The sequence below is a fragment of the Manacus vitellinus genome, unplaced genomic scaffold (genome assembly GCF_001715985.3).
Source record: "Manacus vitellinus isolate BGI_N305 unplaced genomic scaffold, ASM171598v3 scaffold_18_pilon, whole genome shotgun sequence".
NCBI lineage: Eukaryota > Metazoa > Chordata > Aves > Passeriformes > Pipridae > Manacus > Manacus vitellinus.
This window is the reverse complement of record NW_021939324.1, coordinates 10,938,982-10,951,705: the sequence shown is the minus strand read 5'-3', so window position 1 is coordinate 10,951,705 and position 12,724 is coordinate 10,938,982. Positions and strand designations below refer to the sequence as shown.

Genomic DNA, 12,724 nt, shown 5'->3' with positions numbered 1-12,724 from the left:
TCTGCTCAACCTGTGTTTTCTGCCTTTATATTATATCCTACCATATTGTACTTCTATGAATACATCCAAAGTTAATGGAGTTGTGAAAATCTCAAAGCTACAATGTCACTTTATTGAAAAGTAGTGGTAGAATACCAAAGAGACGACAACCAACAGATGAAAAGAGCTCTTTCCTCAGGTGAGGGAAAGGCAGATTGAACTCATTTGTGAAGCCTTGTTTGGAGAAAAGCATGAAGTTCTGGAGGAAATAAAACTTGGTTATTTTATTCCCTTTCTCCAAATCTATTATTTTATTTGCTTGTGGTTTTCTTAGTCATATGTTCAAACACCTAGTGCAGCACATTTACAGGAATGCTTTTTAGTATTCAGGATTTTTATAATAATTTCCAGTATACTTTAAATCCTATGATCACCCCATGAACTTTCAAAGGCTGTTTATAATTTAAGGAAGAGTTTCAGATTCAATCCTATCTGTATAAATACGTAATAAAAGCAGACTTTCCTCTGGGTGTCTGTATTATTTGGTAAACTTGCCTCATCTTTTCAACACGTAGGGTCATAAAATCCTTATGGGTGTGCTAGATAGCTGTCTAAAGGGAGCTCATATAAGAGAAAGTGTTACCCAGAAAATATGCCATCTAGTTGCCTTGGATGTTTCTTGCCTATAGCAGGAAGAATAAAGAGATTTTGATTGGTTTCTGTTGCCTAATACAGTAGGACTCTCACCAGAGAAAGTCCCAAGTAGTTCTAGGGTGTAAATAGATATGTCAGTCGTAGTTAAGCACAATACCCTTATCTTTTGTGTCTGAAGAATCAAGTTACTGCAAGCTAATGATGTCAGAGTGGCTAGATAACTGTTTTCTCACTTTGCGAAGCCTCATCTGTTGGTAATATTTCTATTACAAAATTTTCAAGTGGGAATCTACCAAAAGGTTAATTGCTGCTAATATAGGATAGGCAATAAATTCTTAAATAGAACTGTTGTCACTAGAAAATTCTAGAAATGTTACTGAAGGATGACTTGAATGAATGCTTTTCACACTAGCCAAACCAAAATGTACAAAAAATAGTAATGGGTTCTAACAGTGTGGGGATAAAAAAAAAAATTCCCATATAGTATTATATATGTTCAGATAACAGCCAATATTGGCATATGGTAACAAATTTATTAGCTCATGGATCAGAATACTTTGTCACTATTCTAAGAAGCAGTCATGGTGTGCAGATTCTGTCATATTTCACCAAATTAGCATGCTTGCTCAAATGATTTTCAACTTATTATGGAAATTCCTTTGTTGGAGAGACTGATGTATATTCCTTAGTTTATTTTTCGTTTTTAATTTAAAATATTTTTTTATTAGCTACTTGCATGTAGAAAAGGTATTCTACTTCTTTGGTTGCATTGCTGTAAGAAAAATTTAAAAAATTTTCATGTTTCCTTGCTGTTTTCATGAAAACTACACTAGATGTGAAGCTTGCAAGGAGACTTCCTGAAGATACAGAACATTCTTCCATGTAAATTTATTGTGTATTTATCTGTATTGGATAGTACAGGAAAGGTGTCTTAGGGGACAGGAAAGGAAAAGGATCACGGAGAAAATGATTCCATTAAAGGAAATGCAGTCTTTCAGGATCGACTCTTCATCTGTCTAATTTGTCTTTTTCTAATTCCGTCAACACTCACTGAAAAAATGCCCACCATGCAAACAAGGCCCTAAACTTTTCCCATCCCTATAGCAATTCACAGGCTAAGACCACTGTGTTTTATGATCCGTTCTGCTGACCTTTCTGCCACATCAAGGAGTCTTGTCTTGTTTTGCAGAGAAGTGATGGCAAAAACTGCAGGAGGTATCCCTCATTTATTTTAATTCATGCTACCTGGGAACCCTCCCTTCCAATTCCATTTCGACTGAACAGCATAAGTCCTGCATGAGTGCAGATTACGTATACTCTGCTTGATGCAGTTGTTTAAAATTTTATACCCTCGTACAGAAATAGCTGCCAATAAGCTGTGAAATACATGTGGGAAAGTTTTACCTTTCCCAGAGCTAAAACAGTACCTTGGGGGGGAAAGATATGTTCTCATAGAACTGTTCTTGGGTGTCAGAGAGAAAAAAGAAACAAAAAATATTTCACTGAAAGGTTTTTTTGACTATGCTTTTACTATTACTCTAATGTAAAATGACTAGTTTCTTCAAATCTTTGTTGCCATTGATTATTTTGTGAAATGCTTGCATATATTGCTTTGTATGTGGTTAAAATTAAAACCAGTTTTTGTTTACTGTGTATTTCACCTACAGGAGTTAATCATTATTCTGAAAAAGTATTTTTACATCTCTAGAAAAAAACCTGTAACTTGCATACGCGAGTTGGAAGTTATTAAATGGAACTTCTTTTAGCAAATGACCTACAACAAAAATTTTTTTTATATGTATTTTTTCTTCTCACATGATTGAAACTGTGTTATTGTTGTAGCAATTGTATGATAAACAACATATATATGGAAACTTGTTTTCTTTTCTATAAAGAAAATAAATCCTTCATGATGATACATTCTTAACCCTGTGTTATGCATCCATTCTGAGTTGAAATACCAAAATTTACTTCCTTAGGATGGTATATTGTTTCTGTTCTTTTTCCTGTTTGCTTTTATATAAAGGAAGTGACCTACTTTTTTCAAATGTATTGAATGGATGCAAGTCAATTAAGCACTATTGTTCTGGTTACACTACATTATTTCTAAGATACTGGGAAAGTTTCCCTCCATTTTTATATTATTTTATTATCTTAAAAATTAACTGAATTATTAGAATTACTAAAGACATGTTAATATTCTGAGACATGAAATTAGGAAGCCCTATTATGCTGTAAAAACCTGTGATAGTATAAGTTGCTCTCTTACATAAATAAATAAATGACTGATATTACTGGAGGCTTTAAGCTTCAAGAAAAAAAATGGAAGAAGTCTTTCATCCTGGTTTTTAGAGGGCATCAGCAGCTTGCTTTTATGAAAAAGTAACAGCTAAATGCACTGCAAATAATTTGCAGTAATCCAGTTCAGTGATTCATGTGTCTGCTTTAATGGGTCATAATTCAGGATAAAGTAACTGAGTGCAGTCAGAGTGCAGACACTGCTTATGCCAGGGACAGTATCTCTTCATAAAACACACCTCAGCAGAAGCAGTTTGCCAGCCCCCTAATACCCTCTGATGTTTTGATGTCCTGCATATTTTTCCGATTAAGTTTTGAGTGCCATGTTTTTAGTTGTATTTCCACATTCATTATCCTCACGTAGACCCTTCAGCGGGTTTGCCATATATGATTATTTTTTTAATGATGCCTTTCTTTCCACTTCAGCAGTTTAATAATCTAGCACATGGCTGCTTCTCAGTACTCAGCATTCACCTCCCCAATACAGAAGAGGACATGTGCTTTGGCTGCAGAATTCCATTTGCAGCTTTAGAAATGCATATTCCCTATGGAGCAACATTTGTTTGACATAACCATTCATTTTTATTACCTCTTTAAATATGTTTATCCAGAGTTATCAATAATCATAAATAACTTGGATTCTGTTCTTGTCCTGTTTTTTTCCACAGACAAAATTGCTTACCCAGTATGTATTAAATCTCGGCAAGTATGATCAAAGCTACGACATCAGAGACCGTACAAGATTTATTAGGCAGCTTATTGTTCCGAATGAGAAGAGTGGAGCTTTAAGCAAATACGCCAAAAAAATATTTCTGGCACAGAAACCTGCCCCATTGCTTGAATCTCCTTTTAAAGGTATAACTGCCAAAACCATTTGGTAAATGTTCACTGTGTAAAGGAATGTAGCAGCTTATTCTATGTCAAATACTCTCACAAATTGTGTCACTTAGCAAATAGAAAAGATTAATATGCAAGGATACTCAGTCTACTTACTTGCTTTTCAGCAAGCAGGATTTGCATGATGCAAACACAGTGCATTTTTTTGATGATAAACCCTGACAAACTGATGCATTTTTATTCATGTGGATTTTAAATTTGATTTAAATAACAGAAGGTGTGTCTTTTGAGGAACACTAATCTTCAGTTTAGGAGAACAGCTCTAGTATTTTATCTGGACTTCATTAGAAGGTTGTTAATGTGAGTGTTGCAAATGTTTTATGAATCTGAAATAAATTGAATCTCAGTAGATTAGGTTTTTATTATTTTTCTCCAAAATCGTAATTTTTTCCTGTGCATTTTTCCTGTCTTTTTACATGTAAGATCCATTGTCTCTCTTCTCAAATTAAAAGGTTATCAGGTTATCTGAACTAAAAATACTCTGTTACTGTGACAATTTACAATTTTTGTTTTCATACTTACTTAGGTCTAGTTTTGGAGCTCTAAAAGGAGCTCCATTTTGAAGAAAAACTATTAAAATTCTGGATGTGTTTGTGCCAAGACATGTATATGGATTGTTTAACTGTGCTGTCATTCTTAATATTCACAGTAAAGTAATTTTTAGAGAAGCTACATTTCAGAGCAACACCTCTAAACACACTGACTGATTAGCTTTTTTATTGACCATTATGGGGGAGATTATTGTAATCTATGGACTGAAATCAGTTTTTTGACCTATGAAGAGCTTCCTAGTTTATATTTATTCCATGACATTTGAGGTAATACAATGGCAATTACCTTTAGCCCTGATTAAGATTGCTCTTTGTGGTAGAGCTCACGGTGTTTGTGTATTTCTCCTTTCCCCTCCCCCCTCATTTTTTTAATAGATCGGGATCACTTCCAGCTTGGCACCTTGTCTCACACACTGAACAGCCAAGCCATTGGCTACCTGGAACTGTCTGACTGGCCAGAGGTGGCACCTGACGCTTCTGTCCGAAACGTCGACGTGGTCGAGTCGGTACGTCGGCATCATTAAAAGTAACTTTGCTGAAGGCACTTGTCAATATAGAGTATTAGCCCAAAATACAAGTATTTAAATACTGTCTGTGTGCTGTACTGAAAACCATTGATTCATGGGAACATCTGTGTTGTTTTTTTTTTATCTTAGAAATGGAACAGTTGGAAGCTTGCACAATGCTTGCTCTTTTCAGTGAGAGAAGTGGATCAACTGTAGGCCACTTCTGCTTCACTTGTGGATTAAAAGGGCTTTTTTCACCTCCATCTCACTTCTGATTTCATATTTTTTATATTCTATATACTCAGCTGCAGTATGTTAATTGAGTGTAGGTGGACTACCAAACTAGGAGATAAGTGGAAGTTAATTTGTGTACAAATCCAAGGCTAAACAAAAAAAAAGGTAATACAAACAAAAGGCAGTAGCAGGGGGTTACATTATATAAAGTTCGGATGAGACCAAGGTTTACATTTAGGATAACCTGGAGAGAATTAAGGAAGTTTATAATAGGAAAATGTCATCTATTAGTGCACTAGTCATGTGTTGACATATAGGGCTGGTCCTCTACAGTTCTTTGTGACTGTAGTGTAAACTCTGAGGCAAAGTTGTGTTTTGGTACCAGAGCTGTGATTTGTATGTCAAGTATCAGAGTCCTACTAAAATGCCGGTGAAGGTTGTTGAACAGTAACAAAAACATAAATGTACTGGTATATGCTGTGCTGATTGTGCTCCTGCATGCACAGAAAAGCACACAGTCCTTGTAATGAGCCAACTTCTGTAGTAAATTGTGAATGATTAATTTGCATAGATGATGTTAGGCATAGAATGGGTAGAGGAAATTCTAAAACATGAGTGTGACTTGCAGAAGCCAATGGACAGCAGTGTGGTAGAACAACCATTTCTCCTTAGAACTGTGATACTACATGTCTGCCTTCTTATATAGATTTCAGGAAAAGACGTGTTTGTGTACAAACTTCTGAAAGTTTTTATGGGAAGAATCTGAAGGTAATCAGCTCAAATAGAGGATTATAAATTGTAGGGTTGGCATGAAAGAATGTCTGAAGGTGCCTTTGTCCATAAAACTAAAAAACATTGCAGAAAATTGATCAAATGGAGTAATCCATCTACAACATAGTGGAAAACATCTACCTCCAGCTATTTAAACCTCAAAACAAATGGGAAAGTCCTTCAGCCATGGGATTTTTTTTGTAAGTATTTTCTTTGGAGGGTATTTTGTTGTCATTAACTTTGCTGTGGTTCTAATACTGCATCTGCCTACACAACGTGTGTGAGGGAAACTGAGTTAAGCTGCAATGCGTAATTAAATTGTCATTTATATCCAAAAGAATATTGGCTTTTTAAGTGTCAGCTGATTTTGGTGTTCAACAGGAAACCAGTGTGTCTCTAGAGCTGTACACCCTTGCAGGTAATAATTAGAGCTATTCAGAAGTTAGTCTTGTTCCAGATCAGAGCAGTCACTGAGGCAGACCTGTATCGCTCTGTTAATATAGTTGTCGGCCATTTTGGTTTTTTTCCTGTCCTGAGTTATTCCTTTGTTTCTCTAGTAGTATAGAGGTATATGGAAAGAAAAAAGGTCTGGGCGAAGTATTGCCACGTTTTGGCATTCTCTTGGTTGTAAGAATTACTTTTATTTGGGGAATTGCAATGGAAGTGAAATATAATTCCTTTGTGGCTACCTACGGAGTCCACATTCTGTTTTCCACTTAAAACTTGGGATGATAAAGATGGTGACTAGCCCTATTTACCCGTAATTCTAGTCAGTCTAGAATTGGATCTAGAGATAAAACTCTCAGACTTTGTGTTCTTTTGGCATAGAAATTAATTTATTGTTACTGATGCTTTTAATCTGCCTTAGTAAATCTTTTTCTAGACTCTCTAATAGACATATCTCACCTTTTGTAGTATGTACAAAACTTCTAGTTCTCCTAATTGTGGAAAATAAGAGAAGTTTAATAATTTCTCTTCACTTGCTTAGATGATTTATTTAGAAACTACTCAGTACTACTACTGTGAGTGTTATGCTTTGATATGTGTATATATTTGTATTGCTGGTTGCAAAAGTAAATGTAAATTGAAATTTATTTACAGGCAAAGGAATGGACTGGAATTCTAGGTAAGCCAAAGAAGGAGAAACCTACTGAAAAGTTCTACTCTGAATCAGAAGAGGAAGAAGATGAGTCTACCAGTACGAGTTCATCAGGTAAGTGTTTGGATCTCCACTGCCTGGAGAACTGTATCTTCAGAACTGGCTGCTACATTAAAAAAAATGGAAAAAATGCCAAAAAAAGCCAGAGCTATGTGTAAAGTCAGGAAATGAGGGGAAAAATTTTACATTCACTGCATGAGTTGGCCTTTGCTTTGTTTCCTAGTTAAAAAAGCTAGCATGCTATTTTCATCCTGCTTTGAGTCAAGTGTAAGTAGTAAGAGTCTATAACTCCAGTTAAAACTGAAGGCACCTAGCTCTTTACAGGAAGAGTGCCCATGTACTTGTCTTTAATGCTTTTTGGAATCTGTTGGTGGTGAAGTCCTGTTTTGATAGCTTGTGCTGCTGTGTTGCTAAATGACCAGACTTCTTTAATTGTGTAGTCTTTTTGTGGGATTTATTCAGCAAACTGTTTCAGTATTTCTCTCAAATTCTACATAACGTTTTCTGTTTATTTTAATGGGGATGATGACGAAGAGTATAACAGCTGCTTATCAATTTCAGTTAGCAAAGGTTCTTTTAACCCTTAACTTTTAACCCACTTATTGCTAGATCAGCAGTTCCCCAAGGCAGACATTTCAGAAGATGTTAATATACTTCAGATGTAGTAAAGATTGTAATTCTCCCAGGTCCAGACCTTAGACATAGAAAATGTTTAACATTAGAGACATAAAAGAATTATTGGCATCTAGTTGAATGGAAGAGGGACACCTTAAAATCTGAATATGGAGCTGCTTCCTTCCTATTCTTAAACTAAGGAAATATGTAGAAGCATTTAAGAACTATATCACTGAAATTAAAGATTTCTGAAGCAATAAAAGTATATATTCACTTCAGATATTTGAATATTTGGTAACTGTATGATTAATTAGAGGATGAATAATTTGTTTAAAACAGTGATTCAATCATAGTCACTATGGGTATTCAAGAACAGATTATCTAATTAACCAGTTGTTTGAAAAGATTTTGCAGCTAAGTGAATGTATAGATTAGAAAATTTGAGGTCACCTCCAGCTCCTAATGGGGTTATGTAACTTTGAAGAATCCACATGCAATTAATTTATTATTAGATTTTTTAATTTGATAAAGTATATAATACTGTAGGCTGAAGAGGGCAGATCTTTAACTAACAAAATTTTGCGAATGTAAGGGGAAAGTGATTTTCTTGCCTGTTTTTGACACAGGGTAAATAATGATAAAGCTTACAATTGGATTTTAAAATACTAAACCATTGTTTAATTTAAAACAAACTTGGATACCTAAAATACTATTTATTTAAGATATTGAGACTGAAATTTTAAGGGTTGTTTGTATTTCAGGGAGTGAGTCTGACAGTGAAAGCGAGAAGGAAGATAAAGAGGAAGGCAGCACTGATGAGACTAGTGGGAGTTCCTCTCCCAGTGAAGAATCAACTGACAGTGATTCAGACAGCAAAGAAAATACAGCAAAGAAAACATCTAGAGCTGCCAATGAAAGGTAGGTATACATTTGTATGGGTTTTATTTTTGTGATACTAGCTGTTAAAGCACTCTTCATGTAAGCAGTCTACCAAGCCTTTAATTATATTTTTTTGGGGGTGTTTTGGCCAAGGAGTGATGTCAGTATATGTGAGTAATAGTCAGTGTATGAACTGGGTTCATATTTTTGTTAATCAGACTATTCTTATGTTTGGAATTAATTTCTGACTTCAGTAGAATCTTGGGTGGCTTTTTGAAAATTGAGGTAACCTTGGGAGGCTGAATCAGTGATCAAACAGTTGCGTGAAACACTTAATTACCTTTCGCAGCAATTTTGCTGAGAGCTAAAATTAAGTCCTTCAACACTTTGCCATTATATAACTAAGACAATTGATTTTTCTAAATAATGTTATATTAAAAAGATTATGATCCAAATATTAGAGGCAAGGGCTGTGAAGGGAAACGGTCATAAGATATTTAAGTGTTAGTGCTTTTTAAGATTGCCTATTATCAACAGCATTATCATGTATTAAAGTATCATTAAAATTTTGAGTAATTGGGGCTAATACCTTGGATTGTATGAATCTGTTTCTTCCACTGCTGTCAGCAAGTGGCCTCTGCAGACACGATCGCCCTTTACTCTGTAGTCTGCTGCCAGCTCACTTGATGAGTTTGCAGCTCAGCTCAGTCGTGGCTGACAGCGCTGATTGGGGCACCGTACACACTCTGCTCCTTTTATTACAGACAGTAATTAAAGCAGCTCGCCTTGCCACTTCCATAACAAACACAGCATAATGCCCTAATTATGACTTTATTAATTTAAGTCAGGATTTAATGATTTTAAAAGTGATTTATATTGTTTTTCCTGTTCAGAACAAATGAAATCTGTAGGTTAAATTAATACAGGCTTTTCATCATCGCAAAGTTAAAAAGCTAGTTACCAGTAAATTCTTTTCATTAGAATAACATCTGAAATTTTAAGCAGTAAGATAAACAATGATTACCCATCAAAACTGGTTGATGTGCAGTAAAGTAACATTTTTAATCTTCAAATCTAGTTTTAAAGCTAAGATAAATTGTTGAAAAATAACTTCATTTGTATAATGAGTTCAGAACAACTTATTTGTTGATGCAACTACAACTTCTGTTCAATGGCAGTGAAAGAAGTGTAGATAATTTTGTCAGTACCAGTCATGAAGAAACTTTGAACAGTATATGCTAGTGAGTTTTTGTTTAGTTCATTGACCTCAAACAAGTTTTTAAATGTTGTCATATTGAAACATAATTTTTTGATAAAACCAATTTTTCACTGTGATTTTAACAATCAGATTTGCTCCATTAGACTGTTTTTGTGAAGTGTACCATTGCTCCATTTTTAGCTTTGCAAGCTTAAAATTTGTTGCTTTCAGAAAAGAATGCTTTTGACTAAAATATCGAGAGTTGATTTCAACTTCAGTTATATGTGTAGGCATTATTAGCATGGTCTAAATGTTTATCTTGATTTTCAATAATTTTGATTACATTTGATTTAGGCAGTTGAGTCCTGGGAAGTTCTTGGGAGGAGGAAGACTTTACCCTAATTATTTTGCTTTCTGTTGTGTTACATTTTTCAGTTCTCCTTCTTTGCATTTTTTTCTTATAAAAACATTGAAATCTCAAACAGTAATGCAGCACAGTACATTATTTTGTACTGCTCCTAAAGCTAAGCAAAAATGTATAACAATTTAATTTGAGTCCAGAGGGATTCTTAATAATTGAGTGGTCTGGATTTGTTTAATTACTGTTGACCTTGTTACCCTTCAAGCACTTCAGTAACCAATTTATTGTCTTGGGAAGGAAGCTTAAACAGGTAGTGTATGAAACACCTGATTTGAAAGTATAAAATGTTTGCTTGCAAATCCAAGAACAGAGAGGGTTTCTTTGTATGCAGTGTTAGTTTTTCTGCTCCATGATAACTACTAGAAAACAATCCTAATTTCCTGTGGTATTTCTAGGTAGTAACTCCCCCTGAGACAAAAAGGTAATCTACCAGTTGGTAGTTAGAGTATGATTAGACACGAACAAGCCAGATAATATTCAGTAGCTGTTAGCACAGAGCAACATAACTCAACATGGCCAGGGTGAATGGAACTTTACTGTGTGAAGAATAGTCTCCAAAGTCCATTATCTGTAAGGTATTCAATGTGACCAAGGGTATCAGAAGATAACAGCTCTTGGTATAAACTCTTTAGTGAGTTGAAATATTTGTAGACACTGTAGGTATTATTTGTAGATGGTATGGTTTGATTTAGAAGAATTAACAAAGGAATAAACTAAATGTATTGATTTTCTTTTAAACAATATTAATTTACAAAAACTTAACACATCATTCTGTTAATCATAGGTGGAATAATATGAAAGTGTCTTTGTATATATATTTCTACACTTCTTTCTGCAGTGTTGCAAGCTGGATGCATGCAAATTGTTAATATTTAATGTGTTCACATTTTGTTTGGCTGTTTTGCTGGTTCAGATTATATGTGATGTTGTGTAGCTTGATAGAACAATTTTGAGTACCCTTAAAAAAGTGACTACTTCATTCATAGCTGAGTTTTTTATCATGAAGCAATATTGACTTAAAACTCATTTAATAAAACTTTGAAATGTTGATGTAGGATATTGCCTAAAAAGATTTCTTTTGTGATTTTACATGTCTCTTAACATTTTTTTAAATATATAGTGATTCAGAAGATATTAAAAAGAAGGCAGAGGGAATCTCCAAGAAGAGAAGCACATCCAGTTCCTCTGATACAGAGTCCTCTTCATCAGAAGAAAGTTCTTCAGGCTCCAAATCAGAATCAGACTCTAAAAGTGACTCTGAGCCTGGAAAACCTAGAAGTGCTACCTCTACTAAGGTTAGTAAGGTAACATATATTTTTTAAAAACCTCTATGAAATATTAAAACGTTAACTGTCTATACATGTTTCTTTCTGTGGGAATGGAGATAGGTAGTCATTTTATGCATATCAAAATCATGAAAAAAAATTTTTGACTTCATAAAAAGACCAATCCCAAGGTAGTTTTATAGTTAAATCCAGTAAGAGTATTTTTATAATAAAAAGCATATTTCTGTTTAAATTCCATTATATTTTTACTCCAGATAGATGAAGAAGAAAATAGAATCTAATTATTTTTTATAGACAGAATGTAATATTTTTTCTAATAGTCTATTATTCTTATGTAATAGAATTTAATTATTTTTCATCTATTTTTAGGTTACTATTAAGCTGGTGAAAGCTTAGTACGTAGGTGTTAATGACTGTTTTATTAAAATGGAATCTTACAGTATAATTACTGCTGGACCTGGGTCTGATAGAAAAGAAAACGGAGAAACAAGTGTTAGTACATTGTCTGTTAAGAGTTTGAGGACATTCTAGTAGAAACACTAGCTTTGTTTTAAAATTTCCTGTGAAAATTAAAAATAGTGCAGTTAATGAATCTATAATAGAGGTGTATACATAGGTTAGTAGAATTAATATTCTTAATGAGAAATTAACTTTTTATTGCTGTGTTTGGTAGCTTTCAAAGAGTTCTGCTACTTCAAATTCCATTAGCTTTCTTAAAACATGCATGAAGTAGCAAGCTTTCAAATATGTCTTTTTTTTAACTGGACTTGGAAATATGTGAGGATGCAAAAATGCACCACAGAGCCATTTATGTGTCAGTTAAGTTTTAATTGCTTACTTTAGTGAAGCAAAAGAGCTTAACAGTTCATTAGAATCAAGCTAGCATTATAGAGCTAAAGCTAATAGCAGTGAATTGGTTTCTGTTTCCCTACCTACTTTTCATTTAAAAAATAAATAAATGAGGAACTTTATGCTAAACCCTTTATGGTAGAAGAGTAAAAGCATTTCTGAAACCTATTTTTCTGTTACGAAATATTTCTTGTGCATTTCTTTCTGTATTTTTATAAAAAATTTGAAGGGTAAAATTGTAGCTCAGAAGTTTCCGTTTTAATACTGATGTGTGGTATTGAAAATCAAGTGAAATGCTGATGCATTTTAAATTAAACCAAGACATTTCAGTCAGAACTGCTGTATTAGATTGCTGAATAGTCAAAATAGACATTGTTGCATTTGATGCAATTGTAGAAGCTGGTGGACAGGTGTGTTTTGAACAGTT

At 34.0% G+C, this 12,724-nt stretch overlaps 1 protein-coding gene across 2 annotated transcripts in view; it reads left to right on the top strand.

Moving 5' to 3' along the window:
* Positions 1-12,724, top strand: part of AP3B1 (adaptor related protein complex 3 subunit beta 1) — a 148,756-nt gene that overhangs the window by 74,191 nt on the left and 61,841 nt on the right. For both annotated transcript variants that reach the window (XM_018070426.2, XM_018070425.1), the window contains exons 16-20: positions 3,600-3,786; positions 4,755-4,885; positions 6,992-7,103; positions 8,426-8,582; positions 11,283-11,457. In XM_018070426.2, the coding sequence (XP_017925915.1) occupies positions 3,600-3,786; positions 4,755-4,885; positions 6,992-7,103; positions 8,426-8,582; positions 11,283-11,457 (762 nt within the window). The remainder of the gene's footprint in view (positions 1-3,599; positions 3,787-4,754; positions 4,886-6,991; positions 7,104-8,425; positions 8,583-11,282; positions 11,458-12,724) is intronic.